The 22,501-nt window shown below is 40.4% G+C and overlaps 1 protein-coding gene across 2 annotated transcripts in view; it reads right to left on the bottom strand.

Annotated features, from left to right (window-relative positions):
* Positions 1-22,501, bottom strand: part of CACNA1D (calcium voltage-gated channel subunit alpha1 D) — a 327,298-nt gene that overhangs the window by 112,202 nt on the left and 192,595 nt on the right. For both annotated transcript variants that reach the window (XM_026650299.2, XM_026650300.2), the window contains exons 11-19: positions 14,795-14,955; positions 13,975-14,200; positions 13,624-13,831; positions 11,135-11,255; positions 9,780-9,894; positions 8,986-9,055; positions 8,132-8,201; positions 6,258-6,402; positions 4,173-4,302 (exon numbers count right to left, since the gene is read on the bottom strand). In XM_026650299.2, coding sequence (XP_026506084.1) covers positions 4,173-4,302; positions 6,258-6,402; positions 8,132-8,201; positions 8,986-9,055; positions 9,780-9,894; positions 11,135-11,255; positions 13,624-13,831; positions 13,975-14,200; positions 14,795-14,955 — 1,246 coding nt within the window. The remainder of the gene's footprint in view (positions 1-4,172; positions 4,303-6,257; positions 6,403-8,131; positions 8,202-8,985; positions 9,056-9,779; positions 9,895-11,134; positions 11,256-13,623; positions 13,832-13,974; positions 14,201-14,794; positions 14,956-22,501) is intronic.

The raw sequence follows: 22,501 nt of genomic DNA on the forward strand, positions 1-22,501 counted from the left end.
CAGCTTTCAGATGTTCTTTCTTCTGATTCTAATATACGTTACAGGCTCTCACTCAAACAAAAGATTATTAATAATGTATTTTTCCCATCACAGTATTGCATCGAAAAATTAGACTGTCATATACTTTGTCAGATTTACTAAATCAGTCTAAATATTGCTATGTGTATTTTGTTGCTGTGGTAGGCGGTATGTGCTGGCTACAGGATCACATAGCAAAATTAATGAATAAGTAAATTACCTAAAATCTACTAATGCATTTACTTTTTCTCTTGTATTTTGGAGTATATAACTGTGAGTAATTTATGGAAAATTAAATAAAAATAACAGTAAAGTCAAAGGTGATGTGCAGAGCTTTCAGAATGACCTTGGTTGAAATCCTCACTCCACTGAAGTCAATGGGAGCTTTGCCATAGACTTCAAGACAGTGAGGATTTCACCCCTATAAGGAAAACAGTGCACTTATCTTTAGCACCTACCCAGGGCAACTAACATGCAATCCAACATTAGTTTTCCTTTCAAGGGAACTACCCAACTACCCATTTGTTCTTCTGGTCAGAAAGATGGTGCCAGTGATCAGCAGCTAATGAAATGGCAGGGAAAATTCAATAATGGACAACAGGGAAAAGGGTGCCCATATTAGATTAGACACAGGGAAATCTACTTTTCGTTTTCAGCCAAAGCTCAGATGCTTCTGGTTCCTGCAATAGCTGAAAAAATATAAATAGTAAAGCCCTTCAACAAAGTCTGGCAAGAGACCTATTCTAAAATATCGCAGGAAGTATTGCAAACCATTACACTGCAGCATGAGAACAGTGTTTTATTTTGTTTTCATATTTTGCCTTCTGAATTTTAGCAATGGAAGGAAGAGGTCACCAAGAACCACTTTTCCCCCTCAGTATATCTGTGCTGGAACTAGGCAAAACACTGGGGGTAGCACATTTTTTGCTTGTCAGCTAGCACACAGAGAAAGTATGGCCTGCTGGGTCAGAGATACAGCCAAGGCAGGCTGTCTCTCTTCCTGCATTCTTACTAATATAATGGGCTATGATAGCATAGGTACAGACAGCATGGTTGTCACTGGGGATCAAACCCAGGACATTCACACCAAAAGCACAGGACACTATTAATTGAGTTAAGAACATAAAAATGGCCATACTGGGTCAGACCAAAGGTCCATCCAGCCCAGTATCCTGTCTGCCAACAGTGGCCAATGCCAAGTGCCCCAGAGGGAGTGAACCTAACAGGTAATGATCAAGTGATCTCTCTCCTGCCATCCATCTCCACCCTCTGACAAACAGAGGTTAGGGACACCATTCCTTACCCATCCTGGCTAATAGCCATTAATGGACTTAACCTCCATGAATTAATCTAGTTCTCTTTTAAACCCTGTTATAGTCCTAGCCTTCACAACCTCCTCAGGCAAGGAGTTCCACAGGTTGACTGTGCGCTGTGTGAAGAAGAACTTCCTTTTATTTGTTTTAAACCTGCTGCCCATTAATTTCATTTGGTGGCCCCTAGTTCTTATATTATGGGAACAAGTAAATAACTTTTCCTTATTCACTTAGTCCACACCACTCATGATTTTATATACCTCTATCATATCCCCCCTTAGTCTCCTCTTTTCCAAGTAACTCCTTCAACTTTGAGCAGAAGGCTTCCATAGTCACATGGGTCAGCCTCTAAAAGGAGATGTGATCCTGTGCATGAAGCCCCATTAGCAAAGCTTGCGCTGAACAGATCTGAGGCCTGCTGGAATTCAAGACCCAGCTTGAGAGCCATTTAGAATGAGCTGGACCCTATTTGTAGAGCTATCACCTCCAGCAGCAAGGATCCAACTTCTCAGCACTTTCTGGACCTTCAGCTTTCAAACCACAAATCCCTACCACCTGAGCTAACAGAACAGCACCAGTTGCTGCTGCTAATTAGAAGGTTCTTTTACTCACTGGGGCCAGCCACTGGTGGGAAACATGGTCGCATGCATTAGGTCAATGTAGAATCCAGAGGCAGGAGTATGGGCGCAACACACTGCACATATCTGCAACAAGGGCAAGGAGCACACCTGTCCCCACCTCCACTTCCCTCAGGCGTTCTGCCTGTGTGTCCCCTGCACAGGGGTAATCCTTTACAGCCTGTCTATTCAGGAGCTACACCAGCTCAGCACTCTTCTAGCTGCAAAAGACAGTATTCAGCCCTTCAAACTGTTTCCAGAGTAAGTCTCATACTGTGGGTGGCACTCAAGGATTTGCTACTTGCTGTCTCTTCCTTATCTGTCAGTGTGACTTATTTATACGAATATACTTAACCAGATTGTATAGATAGGAAAAGCACATATCTCCACTGAATATTTTTTGAGGGAATACAAGTGTGTGTGCTCTGACCTCATTTTACCTCTAAACAAAGTTAAGGTTTTTTTAAAAAAAATTTTCTTTCTAATGTCTAGCGCCAAGTTCTGTGGGCCACACAGCAACTCCACCCCCCTCCGGGTTTCAGAGCTAGGCTCTCACCCGAGCCTGAATATCTACACTGCTATTTTTAGCCCCGTAGCATAGACGCCATAAGCCCCAGTCGGTTGACCTGGGCTCTGAGACTCACTGCTGCAAGTCTTTATTTGCAGTGTAGATGCACCTGCGGAGGCCTGGAAGAGGTCAGAGCCTCTATTCAATCCCACTCTGATCCTGCCCCATCTTCCTTCTGCAGGGTCTGAGGAGGCTATTGCAACCACAGAGCAGCCTCCGTACATCAAACTACATGCAAGAGAAAGAGGGGGCCTGGTGATATAAGCTCAGTCATAGCAACCCAAAATTCCCTATACGGTATTCCCTATCGGGTTGCTTCTTTACATTTCTTCTTCGTAACAACAATTTAGGAAGCTGAGGGGCTTCTTCTTTATGTCACCACTAATACTGGATATGCAGCAGTGGTGAAATGTTAAGAGATATGATATTGGGCCTGGGTATGCATTCCTTGTATCTAACTCAGTTTGAAGAAGGTCATCCATCAGCATGGTATAGAAGTGCCAGGCAAAGCTTCGGTTGAACTCAAGAGTACAGAGTAATCAAGATGGCTAGAGTGCTTGTTTCAGCTATAGGGAGCCATTTTTAGGTAACATGGTTATTTACTTAACAAATGAGCTACACTTTTGTTGGATTGTAGCTCACCCAACCATTTATACATGGGAGCCTTAAGGGTGCCTAGAATTATAGTGATTTTTTTTTTTTTACTCTGTGGTTACTGTTTTAAAATTATTTAAGTAGAAAAATATATGTATAAATCACATCTAACCTAACCACTTTGTAGTGGTCATTTCAGACATTTAAGATGAATACAGCAGAGGCTTTATATTTCTGAATTTGAAAGAAAGAAAGAAAGAAAGAAAGAAAGAATTTCTCAAGCTGACCATTAAAAATCAGACTGCAACTGCTTAACAGTATTACTTTGTTAATGTATGAATATCTTCATACACAGAAGTGATAGGGCTGTCCATATGTCTGTGGATTCATCATAAGATAACTCTTGCATATATGAAAGAAGCAAGTGGGAGAACAGGAGAAAAGAGATTTCTATTCATAGATGAATTGCATACCAATGTACGTAACACGTGGCTCTCCAAAAACAGATACATTTCTACCTAGTACCTTTTTCTTTCGTTGTCAGAGTGTATAATGTACATTTATAAGCTGAAAATATATTCAAAATCAGATTCAAATAATAACACTTTTTTAAAATGAATTAAAACGTTCTGCTTTTCATGTCATAAATTTTTAAAATTAAATTGTTCATTTGATTTTTTTATTTACATGTGGCCTGATCCTGCCACCAATACTCAAATCAGACCCATAACGTCAACACAGATAAAAAGTAAAATTCATTTAGAATTAAAATATGCTCTCTCTGTTCCATGCATTACTTTTTAAAGGGATCCATGCTAGTTAGTACACGTAGTATAAATAGTATCGTATTCTTTGTAAAACTGTAAAATACTTAACATTTTACTATGTGTAGCAAGCAAAAAAAAAAATCAAATATATGTAGACTAGTTAAAATGTGCTATCATGTAGGTCTACATTATAAAAATAAGCATATTCCAAGCATAATGATTACTTATTAGTCAGGAGGAAGGCATAATAAGTTAAAAATGTGTTATGTAGACTCATCTACATATTTTTGCTTACGTTATTTCGAAAAGAGTGACTGCGAATTGGGTCTTCCGCCGCTAGGGAAACGCTGCTGAGCATGATGAAGACAAGGATGAGGTTTGTAAAGATGTGGTGGTTGATCAGCCTGTGGCATCCCACTCGAATTCTGAAAAAAAGAGACAGAAAAATAGGCATGTGTAAATAATGTACAGCAGGCAGGGCTCACAAAGAGCAAGTATTCTAAACTTCTCTGCCAAGATTATGGTAACAATTCTAAAAGCAGGGCTGGATTTGGCTTTCACATATACCAAGGTAAATCCAGAGCAACTGCTCTGATTTAAACGTTGGTAAAGGATTTCAGAATCTGGCCCATAGACTTTGAGGCTAGGAGTCAAAGGAGTCTAAGGGAGTTAGGTTCCCAGTTCCCACTGATTTTCAATGGGATTTTGATGCCTAACTCCTCTAGGTTTCTTTTAAAACCCCAGTATTGGGCCCCACTGTGCACATGCAAAGGGGTCCATGCTAGCAGATATTCCTATGCAGGAGTAAAGCCTTAATTTCAGGCTCAATGAGAAAGGCTTAATTTCAGGCTCAATGAGTCTGAGCCAACTCTCATTAAAGCCAATTAAAGTATTCCTAAATTGACTTTGTGGGAGTTGGACTGGGCTCAGTGTCTCATTTAGATACTTCAGGGCTCTATTCAAACCAGAATTTCCTAATGAGGCTACCAGCTGTTTCAAGATTGTGCTGGCTACTAGGAAGCCACCACGTAATGCTGATTTCAGCTTTACACAGGATTAGCGTCATAGGACCCAATTTGGGTCTCATTCCAGCTGAACACTTCAATAGAGTTACTCCACATCTACATCAGTGGGAAAGCAGAATCAGCAGAATGAAATAGTTTTGAAAGCTTCCCGTGAGAAGTTAGTGGGTTTTTAAGGAATCTATTCTACTGTCAGTAAATAGAGGATTTCTGTATGTTCTGGTACTGCTAATTACCTTCCATGATAACAGAAGCTACCTACTTTACTTAGGGCGTCTTCACTACCTGCCGGCAAGAGGCGGCAGCGGAGTCAACGGCGGCACGGCACCGGTCGACTTGCCGCCGTTCCCACAGCCAGGTAAGTTGACCTAAAATACGCAACTTCAGCTACGCTATTCACGTAGCTGAAGTTGCGGGACCCCCCGCTGTAGTGTAGACCTAGCCTCAGAGAAGGGAAAGCCACAAACCAATCCTACAGTCCCTTTGCAAGCAAAAGTCCCCCGGAGTCAAGAGGATTTTTGGTGTGTGTGAGGACAGTAAGATAATGACTTTGGGCTATTGACGTCAATAGGATCTGTGGGTGTTCAGCATCGTTGGAAATCTGGTCTTAATGTCTGAAGAGCTCTATTTATTATTAAATTAAAGTTGAATGTGTGTAAGTTTTAAACTATTTAGTTTCAATAACTTTCTTTTTTAGTGAATTTTGTCTTTTTGTGAAAAGTGCTGCTTGACAGGTCTGGAGACTGAAGTCATTTATTAACTGAATCGATACAAGAAGGGCAGCAGTCAAATAAACTGCCACAGACATACACTGCTCCACAAATCTGACCTGGAAGGACCTCTAGTGGTGAGATTGTAACTCTGTTCCCAAGCCAACTCATTCTTTAACCTGTATGCTGAGACTGCCGATGAGATTGCTAATTGCATTGATGGTTTTATGACATGGACTCTACTCACTTCACATGCACAATCGAACAGCCACTAGATGGTCACAGTTTCCATCAGCTAACAAAACAGCTTTCTTCACTACTGCCCAAGTCTGGAATCATACCTAGAGATGAAAGGCTCTATATCCCAATCCCAAGTCCCTAAAGCATCCAGGTTTTATTGTTTTTATTTATTTATTTTTATTTATCTTTGCTTTCATTGTTTTCTTCAATGCTGAATTTTGGAAAATACCACCATACCAATGGGGTATAAGGAACCAAATTCATTTATTTAATGAATTATATAAGGTCCAATCTTGCTCCCATTGAAGTCAATGGGAGTTCTGCTTTGGACTTCAATGAGGGCAGAATTAGCTCTTCAGTGATGAAGCCCCAGGGCACAGAAGTGGTATTTATAAGGGTGATATTTACGGGTTGGTACTGCTGAAAATGAAGAAGGCACTCCCTTCAGGAATCGGTGTTATCTTCTCCTTCATATTTAGTTCAGATATTCTTCTCGGACGTGGGCCAACTGGTACCTCTGGTTCATCTTCCTCGTCTTCCTCATCTTCACCTACTTTAAATTAAACACTTTTTTACTATAAAATAAAAAAGATTAAATTTTTGTTCATAACAATATACAATTATTGCTTGTATTAAAATATATATTCAACAGATGGTGTTAAAAATCTGTTAATTAATACATGAACATTCCCATAGATGTCAGGGACATATCTTTCATTAATCAATTTACACACCAAAGGGACTCTTTAGGGAGCTTTTCAAAGTCATTTAGTGCCTAATTTCTATTGAAAGTCAGTGCAGTGAGTCAGAGTCCTTACCACATCTCAGATGGAGAGGGGTAGTGGCTTTAGGTTAATTTTTGCAATGATTGGTGGCTTTTCTTCCACCCATCCCATAACCTCTCACTTTCCTGTATATAAAGTCCAAGTAAATGGACTCTGCACAATGGTGGATGTTAATGCCACTCACCTGCCACAGTGGGTGCAAAACCAGATGGGCAGTAATTGGGACAGCCCCATTAGAAAGGGAAAGGACAGCACATGCTGGAAGTGACCCCTCCCCCTTCCAGAGCCTCTATCCACTCATTGGTCAGCAGGGGGAGATAAGGAACTGATTGGTCCGTCATTTTCTCCTTTCATTAATTTAAACCCTACCCGGGGGCATGTGGAGCTCTATTTCAGCAGCCCAATCCCCACTTCCTGTAGATATAGTTTTGGGACTGTGTTTGCAGATGCTGCAGGTCTGACCAAGTGCCTGTTTTGGGGGTCAGGAAGGAATATTTTTTTCCCATTGGGGCCAAACTGGCAGAGGCCTAGTAGTCTTTTCACCTTCCTCACAGCATTCTCGAAGCACAGTTAGATTCAATAGGAATCGAATTCAGTCATTAGTGGTAGTACTTAGTAGGGATGTTAGTTAGTTGCAACCAGTGGACCATTAGCCTTGGTGAAAAGACTAAAAAGGACGGTTCCCAGAAGTATAAGACCCAGGATTTTGCTGATGGGCCTTGCACTAATGGGATAGGAGGACACCTTGTTGCCTTCGTAGGTCAAGGTTCCCCCTGTTTTAATACCATCTGTCCCCTTCCTGGGGTGTGTGAAATGATTCAGAAGAGCAGGCTGAGTCCTAGGACTAGGCTGAGGAGAATCTATTCCAACCTGTGGGTTATATGATAGGAGCCCTCCAACCCCTGCACTGGAACCACTTAAAATGCCTGGTAGGTGAGAGTATGGGTAACAAGGTGGGTAGTGCCCCTCCCCTGTGTTAAGTTTAATAAAATTGCAGCCTGTCACTTAACATCCCTGCGTCTGTCCTCACTTGCCAATGTGTCTAGATCAAGTGTTCACAGAGTGGGTGGGAGGTAGTAGGACGTATGTAACAGCTCTACAGCTGGTGAGACAGAAGCAACCTGATTTTTGACTGAAATGTGTGTTAGCAGGAAGCCATCAGAAGCGCATAAGATGACAGGGCCTGAATAGCATTCTCTCTGGAACATTCCTTGCAATCTACCATTTCAATGAAGTTCCAGATTCTGCCCCAAATACAGAGAAGTATTATTAGATTACCCATCAGACTGACAATTTTAATGATCTTACTTTATGTGTACTATCTAAATGGGCTGCAGAAAAGCAATAGCACTGCATTCTATAGGCCAATATAACATCAGAGGGTCTAACTCCACTGACTTTAAAGGAACTGAATCAAGACAAGGTAATGGTAAATGTGACCCTACATTTATATTTCAATGTACTGACTTAAACATGTTTATAGTCTTGCTGGCATACCTGGTACATCACAAGGTGGATAGGGGTCTTTGTCCTCATCTTCTCCTTCTCGATATTCAGCAATTGTAACCTATGGTGATGGCAAAGAGACACTTCAGAAGAAAATTAAACTTCAGCATTTAATTGATGCATTTAGATGATCCAAAAAACAAAACAAACAAATTATTCAATACCAGAGAAGCCAGGTACATGCTTACTCTCTCAATGTACCAACAGAGCCATGATGGTTGATCACTTTGGAAGTGGGCAAGAGGGGAAAGCTGTAATCTTTTTTAAAAGTCTATTTTTGAACTCCCATGTACATTTTTGTGATTCTACACTTAGGCAAAAAGACCTGCAGAATGTCATAGGGATAAAACCAGTAGGGTTCTATGGAAATTACATGGAGTGGTTTGAAAATTCTATAGTATTGCCTTCTAAAGGACTTTTCCAGCAGAAATCTACCAAGAGCCTAAAGCTATGGGTTATGCTAAAACTGACAATGTTAACTTACTCTATGCTCTAAAACTCCTCTCCCCAGCGAAGTTGTAGGGGATCAGGAGGAGGAGATACAGTCATTCTGCCAGGAGCTATGCATCCATAGGAACGGTTGGGGTCATTGAGGTGGTCTGAAACTGCATGGATCTCATGTGAACAGCAGGTTCTGTGGTCCCAACCTTTTGCCAGTTCTGTGAGAATGAAAACCCTGTGTGCACTGACAGTTTCCTGTCCCTTATGTGAGAGAAAAACACTTAGGAGAAAATGTGGCCCTAAAAATAAATCACATAGTGCACATCTGTGTTGAAAAGAACTTATTAGCATAAACAAGAGAGCTACTTTTTAACAGGATAAAATATTTTTATAGAAATAAACACCTTATTATCCTTGGCCTTCTTTTGGTCTCCTTCTGATTTGTCACCTTTTTTATTTTCCAGACTCTCTTTTCTAAAAAAAAAGAAAAAGAAAGAAAAACAAAAACAAACAACAAACCCCATTAAGTAAAGAACAAAGACTGATGAAAGAATGATTGTTAACTGATTCTACTCACTCTATTAAAAATGAAGAGGTCATGCCTACGGAAATATAGGTACTTGATTTGAAGGGACATTTACAGAGAAGACATGCCACATACAAAGGTAATAAAGAGTGTTTCATCCCAGTGCACTAGATTCATTCAACAGATTATCCTTTTAAATATAACTCAAGAAACCAATCCCTTAAAAATGCGATGCATGGTCTTTATAGGAATACTAAGGGATAAACTGTGCTCTTGGATTCATGCACACAACTCTTATGGTTTCCATGGGACTACAGTGACTTCAATGGAAGATTTGCTTGTTGTCTGTGTAAAGTTTTCAGAATTGGTCTGAACGGAAGTTGCACATATACATATAGGGATACAATCATGTTCTAATTACACAATGAATCCTACATTCCAATGTTTAAACCTCAGATAGTTATCACCATTCATTCCATCATCCCAAATCTTTGGGCAAGTTTAAATTAAAATCACATTCATTTGGTCTTTGTTAACAAGTATGGTATCTTCTTTCCTTTTCTCTTAAATTAATAATCTATGAACCCTGTCAAGATATTCAAATAAAGAAATCAACACACTTGTAAATGGGTGAATACTGAACTCCCATCTAGCACCCCAGTGCTATTTTACCTGGCATTCTTTTTCCTCTGCTTTTCTTCTGCTTCTTCTTTCTGAGCTGTATTCAGGCTTTCCGCATCTGCCAAGTTATCCACAGCAATGGCCAAAAAGACATTTAGCAAGATATCTGATTCAAATAATCTTAAGGACATTATGCATTACCACACTGTGTTTGGTTTATTCCTTATCAGTATGAAAAAATGACAGTGTGAGAGACATGAAACCCATGCTCCCAAACTAAGTATATAACTTTACAGAGCTGGATGTACTGCTTATAATACCTTTACTTACTGGGCCAAATTAATGCCTGCTGTAACTGCATTTAAACCAACAGAGTTATGCTAGTGATGCTTTAGGCTCATTGATTCTATCACAACAAGAATATACAGCAGACTGCTGAACAAAAGACTAGTAATTTATAAAGTGAATTTTTGAAAGGAAATGAAATTGAAGTTTACATGGGCATAGACAAGTTTCACCTACTACACAGTGTTTTTAGATACTAATTCAGATACTTCAAAACGTTGATTTTTACACTGCAGTATTTTCCATATGTACTACATTCCATGTCAAGTTCTGTACTTCAGCCCATATCAATGAAGTGTGAATATCAATAGAAGCAGCATAAAAATATTGTAAAAAGAAGTTTAATATTTTTGCCATATCTATTGGCTCCTAACCTTTTCAGTACTAACTTGTGTCTAGGAGAACTGTATGCTAGCTTACTAGAGTTTTGGGTAGCCACTGAAAGATGCCATACTGGGGACAAAGGAGAGCTTTTGGAAGATCGGGGGGCATGGAGGGTGAACACTTTTGTGGAACTAGTCCCAAACAGCTCATATTCCTACTGCTAGGATCCCCCTGCAATGTAACATGTATTCCCTAATGTGACCCACTTCTATCCACTGTCATTTGTTCAGAAACTGTCAGAAATAACAAGGTGGAATCAGGGAGGGATAGGACATTCTGGCATGGAGTTCAGAGCACTTCTGTGGATCAGGATGGGGGTGCTGGCCAAAAGAAGACAAGCAGACAAAATGAGGTTGTCTGTCAACTTGAGGAGGAAGGAGCAAATGTGCTGGTTCTTGTCAGAGTGGTGAGATGGCGATGCCTAGGGAGCTGGCAGGGGTCTGATTTGTTTAGGGAAAGTAGAGAAAGGGAACGGGAGCAGGAGGGAGCTCCTGTTTAGAAAAAATGTAGTACAGAAAATGTGCATACCTGTTCACAGCGATTCACTCAGTTACACAAAGGGCAGGTATGTGTCCTAAGTGTCATAATGGTTCAGTCCTCTTTACGCACAAATTCACTGCTCTATTCAGAAATGCTTACAGTGAATGCCAGTGTCACTTGTAGAAATGAAAGGATACAGTTACCACAGATGAAGAGGATAATGAAGTATATACAGACGACCATTCCTGATGACGATGGGCCACCATATGCCATAATCCCATCATACATCACAGCATTCCAGTCTTCACCTGTTAGAATCTAACAAGCAAATTCATCTTTACTGACTCAACAGTCAAAAGACTGAAAGAGGATTATGTTTCCTCTGTCCACAACACACACAGCCATTTTCTAGAACATGAAAATGTTAACTGATCAATCTGTATAGGATGCTTTATATAGTAAACGCGGTAGTAATCTGTTTGTTGTTATACAATATTTTAATATTTCCATTTAAATAAGCATCTCTTAGTTTAGCTTTACCAGTTTTTATCTATATGAAGCATTTATGCCAATGAACTGTATGTCTATGCTTATGGTCCAAGATATAAAAAAAAAAAAGGGTGCCTAAAATTAAGCTCCTAAATTCTTATGTAGGCACCTAAGTGGCCTGATTTTCAATGGTGCTGCATATACAGCAGATTCTACTGAAGCCTCCATGCTCAGCACCTTTGAAAATCTGGACTCTCATTGAGGAACCTAAGGGTACGTCTTCACTTACATCCGGGTCCGGATGTAAGCAATCGGTTTTCTGAGTTCGATTTATCACGTCTGGTTAAGACGCGATAAATCGATCCTGGAAGTGCCCCGGATCGATCCCGGAAGTGCTCGCCGTCGACGCTGGTACTCCAGCTCGGCGAGCGGAGTACGCAGCATCGACGGGGGAGCCTTCCTGCCACGTCTGGACCGCGGTAAGTTCGGACTAAGGTACTTCGAATTCAGCTACGTTATTAACGTAGCTGAATTTGCGTACCTTAGTCCGAAGTGGGGGGGTTAGTGTAGACCAGGCCTTGGTATGGCTTAGGAGACTAATTTTAGGCACCCATTTTTAAAGAATGTTGGCCACAAACCCTTTCCAAAACTAGACATCATAGTGTGTTACACCTTCAAATTAAATTGTCCCAATCTAAGTCCTAACTGGAGACTGGGACCACTACTATATTGCTTTAAATGGAGGGGGTTTCAAACTGAATTGGAGTTCAAATGCTATTGGAGAATGAATAATTTTCCTACTTTCTACTGTTTCTTGCAACTTTGCTGCTGTACCAAAGGATGAAATCTAAAGGAACTTGTTGATTAGTTAAGTGGAGGATAGTTTACAGCTGGTCTACTATGCATTTAGCACTTTATTTTGCATTACTGTGGGAAGCCTGATTATTAGAACACAGATTACAGGGATACTGTATATATTTTTCATCAATTTAGAAGCTGTTAGTTCTATCCCAAAATACTCCCATCACAGTGATTCTCTCCCCAGATAATTCAGTGACTGTGCAAGAAAGTCATACACGCACAAAGGCCACTATTTTATTCTCCGAAGTCCATATTTGGGCACCTAAATAAGAATTCTGGTTCTTCCAAGCTGTTCAGTATTCAGCAGCTTCCTTGGGAGCTGTGGGAGCTTGGCACCTTTGAAAATCAGGCCATTTATTTAGGTGCCTGGATATGGATGTAGCAGCCTGACTTTAACCCCCTGAGTTTGGAAACACTGACTTAAGTTTTCAAAGGGACACCATCAGGGTAAGTGTGGCCCATTATTTTTAATATTTTTTTAGAAAATTTAAGACTTACAGAAATATTTCTCGTTAGGATGTCTTTATTTTTAAATTAATTGGAAATAGTTTTTTCTTTGTTTGTTTCAAGCATCATCCTATGGAACCTCTATTTGAGTGAGTGGAAATTGTGACACACAGCCAAATATTCACCCAAACCAAACACTGCACTATTGTGTTAATGCCTATAACCCTAAATGTGAAAATGACTAGACTCAAAAATGAAAGAGACTAGCCTAATTTCATTGCCCAAGCCCAGAGAAATACAAAAAGTAAACAAACACCATAAACAGTGAAAAGGACGTTAGAGTGTAAGAATTCTTTTAGTTTTAATAATCAGTTACTAGTAACACAGATATGAATGTTTTAAAATATATATAATAAACTGATAGTGTCCCTTTAAAGAAATCCATATTTAGTTTTTTATGATATGAAGTGATATGATTCACACAGATATACACTTTTACAATGTTTCTCAATTTATCCTACTAAGAAGTAGCTGAACATTAGAAATACACACATCTACCACAAAACAGACAGTTAACAAGCTTACAGGAAAAACATTAATTCAAATTAAATAACTTCCAGTTTTTATTTCTAGTCATGTCTTTGATGGACAAAGAAGACTTAATTTAATGAAGTAACATGAAAGCTATGTTGCATAGATAGATCAAATAAGATATGGAACAAATGGTACAAATGGTGCAAAATTACCAGAGTACTGAATATAATGAGCAGAATGCTACTTAAAGTAAACAGAATAAATAGTATTTGTGATTTTTTTCAGGAGACAAGATTACCTAAACATTTTTGTTGTTCAAAGGTAAAACGTTTCATAGGGGGTGAAAGAAAGTTACCTGGAATACAGTTAAAAGAGCTTGTGGAAAATTATCGAAGGTGCTCCGTTTTGTTTGAGTTTCATCAAAATTAAATTTGCCTCCAAACAGCTGCATTCCAAGCAATGAGAAGATTATGATGAAGAGGAAAAGCAGAAGCAACAGTGAAGCAATGGACTTCATTGAGTTTAACAAGGATGCTACCAAGTTGCTCAGGGATGTCCAGTGCCTATAAATTAAAATGCGTGTGTTAACACAAAAAAAAAACTGTAAAAGAACAGTGCGTGATGAAATATTACAAAAGAATTGCTGATCACCATACAAGTACCCCTAAAATTAGCAGCAGGAAAATGCATTGTTTCGTAATCTTACCTTGTCACTTTAAAAATACGTAGAAGGCGAACACAACGAAACACTGAGATTCCCAGGGGTGACATAATTTCCAACTCCACCAGTATGGTTTCAACAATGCCACCACAAACGACGAAGCAATCAAAACGGTTAAAGAGGGATACAAAATAAGCCTGTAGGCCCAAGCTGTACATCTTTATTAACATTTCACAGGTGAATAACGCCAGAAGTACTTTGTTTGCAGTATCTGGAACAAAACATTCAGAAAATTATAATGTTTTAGATACTTCTGATTTATTTTGTAGATCTCATATTTTGACTAACTTTTATCCATTTTCCATGCCAGTTATCTTCTCTCTCTGGAGGGAAATACACATTGCTTTGCATTTGACACCATTTTTTGCATGAGGCATATAATCCCTCCCTTTGATCTAAAAATGCTACATCATTCTAATTTATTGTGTGAATTATCCCAGCTAAAAACATAGTTCAAACCCAGACTGGAATTAAGGCAAAATGATTCACAGCCTATTCTGATGTGCAAGTTAGCATTTGTCCTTCCTTATCTTTAATCACATGGGTTGACAATGGTAATATGTCTAAAGCATAATGGCACATGTTTACAATTTGGCTCTGTAGGTTTTTGCCCGTACATTATGTCATTAAGATGTGTTGCAGATGTGGAAATAGAAAACATTTGGTCATTCCCTATATCGATTTCTTTAACCCGGATGCACTGAAGGATAACAAATAAACTTCAAAATGGCAAAATACAGAAGTAATCAACGAGAGCTTTCATTTTTCTGTGGTTAAAAACAGGAAAAATGTTCTTTGCTTGTACCTTGGATCTGTGTCAGCCAGTCAGGTTGATTGTAATGCTCAGAAGAGATAGTTAATGTGTTCAGAAAGACCAAGACAATAACGAGCCAATAAAACGAGACAGATTTTACTGCAGCTCTACATTTTCTTCGATTGAATCGGTTCCAGCGACGCCAGCGTCGACTGAAATTTAGAACAAAAGCAAATGCATTATTCTATGGAAAAATATTACAGTATTTGAACTTAAAGATTTGTGTTGGGTGGGAGATTTGTGGGTGTACATGTGTGAGCATATATGAAACTATGAAAGAAATCTGACAGGCAGCTGTGTGCATTACTACCAAGTGCAGCTAAAAAGATGACAATTTTGTTCAAGTTTAGAGCCAAATAAAAAACAAAAAATGAAAACTTTAACAAATTAGTGTTGAACATTTCTATATAAATCTTCATACGGTTTAATAGATTGTGACATCACTAGATTAGGGCATTTGTCAAAGCCAACTCAATATTGCATGACCTAGTATATCGCATTGCACTTCATTGCATAACAAGATATATCTAAGTAAACCAGATCTAGATTCAGATTAAGTTTAAGAATCAGAATTTGCGTTTCAGGTTGAACCATGGATACTGTTTGGGTTTGGATTAAACAATGCAGAAATTTTATGAGATGAACTGTGAGAAACTACCCCATAATGATGGAACTCTCACAACATCAACTGTTCCCAAGAACACTACCAACTTGGGCTGAAATCCTAGGGTGGTGGGTGGGCATATTCATGAGATTTTTGATGCATACAAACTGAAGTTGGAAATTAGGCCACATCTAGTATTGAGTTGACTCAGAAAGGAAGGATTGTCCAATGGTTAGGGTGCTACCACAGGACTTGGGAGACCTGAGTTAGTTCTCTGCTTCCTCCAAAGCTTCCTGTGGGTAAGCCACTTACTCTTTAGTGCCTTAGTTCTCTATTTATGAAATGGGAATAAAAGTACTTTACCTCACAGGGGTGTTGTGTGGATAGATAAATACATGAAAGATTGTGAGGCACTCAGATACTACAGTAATGAGGGCCTTATAAGATAGATAGATAGATAGATAGATAGATAGATAGATAAAACCAAAACCACAGGAGTGGATTTGGATAATAAATCTTAATATTAAGACAATGTTAGGGTGACCAGATGAGATGAAGAAAATATCAGGACACCGGGGGCAACGTTCCATGCCAACGTTCTGATCCAAACCCCACCGGACTCAGTGGACAGACTCCTGTGACTGCAATGGGATCAGGCGCTAGTTTCAAAATGGAAAGAGTTTGGATTTAAGGGTGTGGGTTCAGCCCTTCTCCAATATATTGTAATGCACTTTACAACTTAAGTTCATAAGCTGATGCTATTTCTGACCCTAAACTTTTCTATTTTTTTTGTTTACACTCTATAATATTTAAATAAATTGCTACAAATAATGAGATAAAAAGTCTTAGTACCTCTGCTGCCCTGAGTCAGCAGGTACCATACCTAGTATATATAAAATTAGAAATGTTCTAATCTACCTCAGGTGGTAGATCCAATATGTAATGGTGTCTTCATAAAAATAAATGAACTTGGCAAAATAAAAAGTCAAGCAGTGTGTGAGGTTCTTTCACTCACCTTAAACTCATGCTTGTGATTATGGAAAATATTAATTGCTCGGTTACTGTTATGGAAAAATTTCATCACTTATAGAGTATAATAATCATATGAAGAAAAAGCTCTGAATTGAACTAACTTGACAGTGTGTTCAAGAACACTCTTGTCCTGCCAACTATGTGCTTAGCCATCATCAGTATATTCTCTGACTGGATATGCAAAAAACAGTATTTTTTACTCTTAGGGCAAAATTCTGCATTGCTGAAGTCAATGAAAATACGATAAGGCCCCAAGAGCTTGATCACTCATAACAGTTGCGGGGACTCATGGTCATCTCCAAGCACCTGATCTATGAAGTCAATGGAAAGATTCCTATTTGACTTCAACGGTCATTGGATCAGGCTCTAAATCCTTAAACAGTGAAAGTTTTGTAAAGAAGTGACAACAGTTCTTTTCAAATTTTTCAGTGTTTATGGATTTATAGCCTGACCCAGAGACCACTGACAGAAACAGTGCAGCTAAACCCAGGAAACCTTCTGAAAATGTAGCCCAAGGGGTGTGCAATTTTAGGCCCATATGTAAGGGTTGACAGGCTTTAGTGTGAATTAAGCTTACAGTTATAAAACAAAACAAAGTCTCATTTGAGGGGTACAGCCCATATTTTCTTCCCTTCCTAAAATATTCACAATTGTGCGCACACACAGACAAAACAGGGGGAGGGAGGTATCAAAGTCTGATGTCCCACTGTGATGCATCTTCAGAAAAACCTGTGGAAATTTGAACTTGAAAATAATTGAGATCATTTTCATTCAAGATCTTCCTATTTTTCAAGGGAAGCATTGAAATTCTAAATTTTAAACATTATAGTCTGATAAAGATAAATTTTTGTAGTGAAGAATTAAATGTAAGGTTGTTTTTTATTTGACGTGAACCCCATTTTGCACAAATTTGTAATAAAGTGTAACATTGCTGTTCTAAAATTATCAAGGCATTTTCCCCAAAATGTTTGTCACAGCTGTAGTGCCAATTCTGAAGAAGTATTTAAATCAGAAGGGACACTCATTGTTAATATAAGGTACCACAGTTGGCCAAATTATTCTTTACGTTCATTCTCATCTAAATAATTTAGCTTTTTTTCTGTTCACATTTATGAACAAGTCGTGACGTTGACAAATTTGTTGGTAATTTTATTTTAGTCATTTATTTTCAAATGGTCCTTGGGCCCCAATTCTGTAATTGAATCCACACAGGTGGATGCTCTAAAGTCAGTGCAGGGGTCTGCATTGCATAGATCTGATTGTAAAATTTGAGTCTTATTTTGGTTAATAGATACCAATAATAACGCTTCTCTACACTTGACTATTTACTCAGATTTGCTAATAAAGTTGTGCAAAATTATTAACCTTTTTTTTTTACATTTCCAGATGGTTTTGCATCAGCAACATCCTGCATTACATGAAATTTTGCAAAATTAAAACCATATGCACAGTATTCATTCATGGGAGCTCTGGGTGCCCACCATCTGCGTCAGGTCACAAGGGTGTAAAGTTGGGTGCCCATAATTAGAGAGCATTTCTGAAAACGTGGGCTTTAGATTTTGTGCATGTATCCAAGACTGAAGGCAGTTCCGAAACTTAAAAACCTACCATCCATAAAATATAGTACTAAATAATAAAATAAACCAACGAACAGTCCAAATAAGCCAGTGAGAGTACAGTCAAGTACACCCACTAATGACAACCCCCCTCCAAACTATTCCTCCACCCCTCAAACCTCACATCCCTGAAAGTCAGAGAGAAAAGATGTGCTTCTCAGCATGCCCTGAAGGTCAACAGATTTCAGGCTACTGTATTTTGAACTGCTGGGGAAGTAAATTCCAGAGTTGTCAGCCTTTCACAACAGAACATCTTGCAAGAAGCTCCTTTCCATTCGAAACATGAGTACTCCTGCTTAAGTGTTTCCACTAACTACAACTGTGGTAGTTTTGTACAATGAGAGAGTCTGTCCAGAAACTGGGTTCCAAACCATGTAGGGCTTTTATAGTGGAACCCCCAAACCTTAAATTCCACCTGGAAGCTGGTAGGCAGATAGTGCAGGTCATAGATACATTAATGTAAGATAGTTTTGATATAAATATCCACCTACTAAGTAGGCAGCTGCATTATACATCTAGCTAGGATTTTATACTACACCCATTATCACAGCGTCTGAGCACATTATGAATTTACCGAAAGATGCACATGAAGAGCTGCCTCTCTTTGGCTTCCTTTCTTTCTTGTCTTATTATGGGTAGGCTAGGTTGGACAAGTGAGTTTTGCATTTTGATCTGAAGGCAATGAAGTCTGGTCAACCTGATGTCTTCTGGAAGTGACTTCCAGATTAGGGAGCCAGTTGCTGAGAAAACTCTTGAGTTTATGATTCTTGAGACTATTTGTGCCACTGTTCCAAAAGAACACAGCTGTTGTGGGAGGTCATTGTGACAGTGTATCCCATAAGGCTTTATGTGGGTGGGTGGGTGCTTATAAATGTATGTATGACATAACTGGAATATGTTTTGTGCTGCCTGTGCCATGTAATATATCTCTGTAAAGGTTATGGTCTACTATATCTATTCATCCTATTTGTACATATATATCATTTTCTACTTGAGGTTAAGAATATGGGCTGTATGCTTGCTTGGTTTCTAAGTAAGCTTTGTGAGGCATTTAGTCAGCTTCTTTAGGAAGGAATTCGCCAGGTTAAGTACCTGATCAGGAAACACTTGGGGAACAATGCATCTTGGAATGCTCCAATCCACATAAGAAGTCTTCCTGGAGACATGCAAGATACCATGTGGACAATGGCTTCGGCCTGTAAAGACTGAGTCATGCAGGGACATGTGACTTGCCCAGGTGACTCCAGAACTCCATCTTGGAGCTGGACTTTGCATAGGAGGGAGGAGGGGGGTCTCCACCCACAAGAGAGAGTCTATTTAAACCCGTGGGAGACCCCTCCATTTGGTCTTCAGCTGGCTAAGGAAGGAGCCTCTCCACCGCCCTCCCCTCCCCCCCAGGATACTTGAAGGGAACGAGAACAAAGGACAGTAACTACAGGGAGTGTGAGTGATTGCTGGACCCAGGCTAAAAGGAGATTAGCCTGTAAAAGGGAGCATTCTGGAACTGGTGAGGAACTTATCTGTATTTAGTTCGATAAGACATAGATTTGCACATTTTATTTTATTTTACTTGGTGGCTTACTTTGTTCTGTCTGTTACTACTTGGAACCACTTAAATCCTACTGTCTGTATTTAATAAAATCACTTTTTATTTAGTAATTTACTCTGAGTATGTATTAATACCTGGGGGGGCAAACAGCTGTGCATATCTCTCTATCAGTGTTATAGAGGGCGAACAATTTATGAGTTTACCCTGCATAAGCTTTATGCAGGGTAAAATGGATTTATCTGGGTTTAGACCCCATTGGGAGTTGGGCATCTGAGAGCCAAAGACAAGCACACTTCTGTGAGCTGTTTTCAGGTAAACTTGCAGCTTTGGGACAAGTGATTCAGACCCTGGGTCTGTGTTGGAGCAGACGGGAGTGTCTGGCTCAGCAAGACAGGGTGCTGGAGTCCTGAGCTGGCAGGGAAAACAGGAGCAGGGGTGGTCTTGGTACATCAGGTGGCAGCTCCCAAGGGGGTTTCTGTGATCCAACCCGTCACAGTCATGATCATGCAGGGAAAGATGTTCCCTGAGAAAACTTAAGCTAGTCTCATGGAGGAGCTAGATGATGACTGAAAACTTGAATTTGACTCAGTACTTACCAGGAAACCAAGGAGAGTTGAACATGGGAGCAATGTGTCATTTGTAGCCTCTGCTATTGAGCAGACAGGCTGCTGTATTTTGAGCTACATTTAGTTTTTTAGGGATCGGTGATTCCATTCCTAAATACAGAGAATTACAGTAGTCAAGCCTGAAGATCACAAATATGTGGATTACTGGTTTTAGGTCCAAATACATGAATGGGGTGCAGTCTTTTTTCTTGACCTTTTTATGAGAAAAAGGAAATTTTGCAGTCATGGTTATTTGGGTATCCAGAAGCAGTGAGGAGATTAGGAAAACAGCTAGTTTGCAAATGATAAAAGGGCAGAGGTGAACAGTTCTTCAAAGCACTTTCTCTTCTCAACAGCTGTTGAATGCAGCCAGGACCTTGGTGCAAGCTGCATCTGATATGATGGTAATGTAGAGTTGGGTATGACTGGCACTTTAGTCCATGCTGCCTCACAACTTCCCCTGCAGGTTCGTGTAGAAGGAGAAAAGGATGGAAGAGCAGATAGAGCCCTATAGGACTCCACAAGTAAGAGCTCTAGAGGTAGAGGAGTCGATGGCCATTATGACTTTCTGGAACATCTGAAGCCCTTTTAGTGTGATCCCAGTAAACCCCCTGCTGAAATTCTAAAGAGGGATAGCAACATTCAATAGTTGGCGATACCAAATGCTGTGCCTAGCAATATAAGTATGAAAGTACAGTCCTGGACTGTGGCCAAGACGATTTCATCCTTCAACTCCACAAGCACTCACTTTGTTCCATGTTTCAGCCTAAAGCCTGTCTCGGAGGCATCCAGGGATACTGGCAGAATCTAGGGAGAGCTGGAGACTGACTGGTGATCTACTCAGTAAACTTGCTTGGGAATGGGCAGTGGTGGAGAGGTTAGTTGCATAAGTTAGTGGTTCCTTACATACTGGCTGGATTATGGCAAGCTTTAGGTTTGGTGGGAACTTTCCCTCCTCAAAGGATGTGTTTATAGTGTCATTTAGTAGAGGTCTTAGATGCTCATGGCTCTCTTTCACTAGAATGGGTGTAGATCATAGTACAGTGTTGGCTTGCTTTTCCTATAGTGCTTCTAAGATTTTCTGTCATGCAAATGGGCCAAATTCAGAAAGGAGGCATGTTATCAATCTGTTTTGAGTGTATGGTTACTAAGTCTCTGGTGGCATCTCAGAAGCAGATGTTCCCCTCTGAGGAGTAGATTAAAATAGGTTTCGCAGGAGCAGATATTGATTTGTGGAATTAACTGGAGACAAATTAACAAAAATACTTCAGCCAGGCATGATTTAGAAGCTTCTAAGGTGGAGGAAGAGAGTAATCTCTTGGCTTTCTTCTCTTTGATTTTGCATTAGTTTCAGCTTCCAAACAGTCTTATGGCTTAGTCCCATGTACAGTCCATTGCAGTTATCTATCCTCAAGATGAAACAAGCATGGGTAGGTGTAACAAGGTGTGCGTCCAAAAGAAATGGACACAATTTTCTCACAAATGCAGATAAAAAAGCACTCTAGGCCATGCCCACCTGTTCATTATGCATAAGTAATCCTATTTTGAACAAAACTCCAAATTGTAAAGCTGCTTAACAAATGGCGACACCTGACTGTCGACGTCCGGGGTGGGGCCTTGTCCCTCGCAGGGGCGGCTGGTAGCCAAGTCGCCTCACGGCACGAGGCTGGGAGACAGTTCAGTCTCGCAAGTCCAAGCCCTCGGTCGGGGCGGGGCAGCAAGCAACCAGTACTTTAGGGCTCAGGCCCTCAGGCAGGGCTGAGCAAACAAACAGTACTTCAGGGCTCAGGCCCTCAGGCAGGGGCTGAGCAAACAAACAGTACTTTAGGGCTCCTACACCGGAGCGTTGGCGTGAAGGTAAGGGTGGGGGGAGAGACTGCCACCCGGGGTGGGGTGGCAGGGGGGACACCGGCCCACCCACTCCACTGTGTCCCAGCCCGGGGCCCTAACAGCAGCAGTCCGTCTGCTGCTGGGTCAGTGGGGATCCTGACCGCAACACACTGACATGGGTTTGGGGTCGGCTATCCCCGGGCCACCTCCAATCTCCCCCTCCATGGGTATCTGCACATCCTCAGCCTCCTCCACCGTGTCCCAGACCATGGGCTCCTCAGGGCACCGAGTGCTGGGTAGGTTGGGCGGCTTCTCCGGACCCTCGGCGAGGGGAGGCTCAGGCCGCTCCTCGGGATACCAGGCTTGGGGCAGGCTCGGCCAGTCTTCCTCAGGATACCGGGCTCGGGGCAGGTTTGGCCAGTCCTCCTCAGGATACCGGGCTCGGGGCCGGCTCGGCCAGTC

The sequence above is a fragment of the Terrapene carolina genome, unplaced genomic scaffold, assembly GCF_002925995.2.
Source record: "Terrapene carolina triunguis isolate 2854851 unplaced genomic scaffold, T_m_triunguis-2.0 Scaffold89, whole genome shotgun sequence".
In the NCBI taxonomy this organism is placed as follows: Eukaryota; Metazoa; Chordata; order Testudines; family Emydidae; genus Terrapene; species Terrapene triunguis.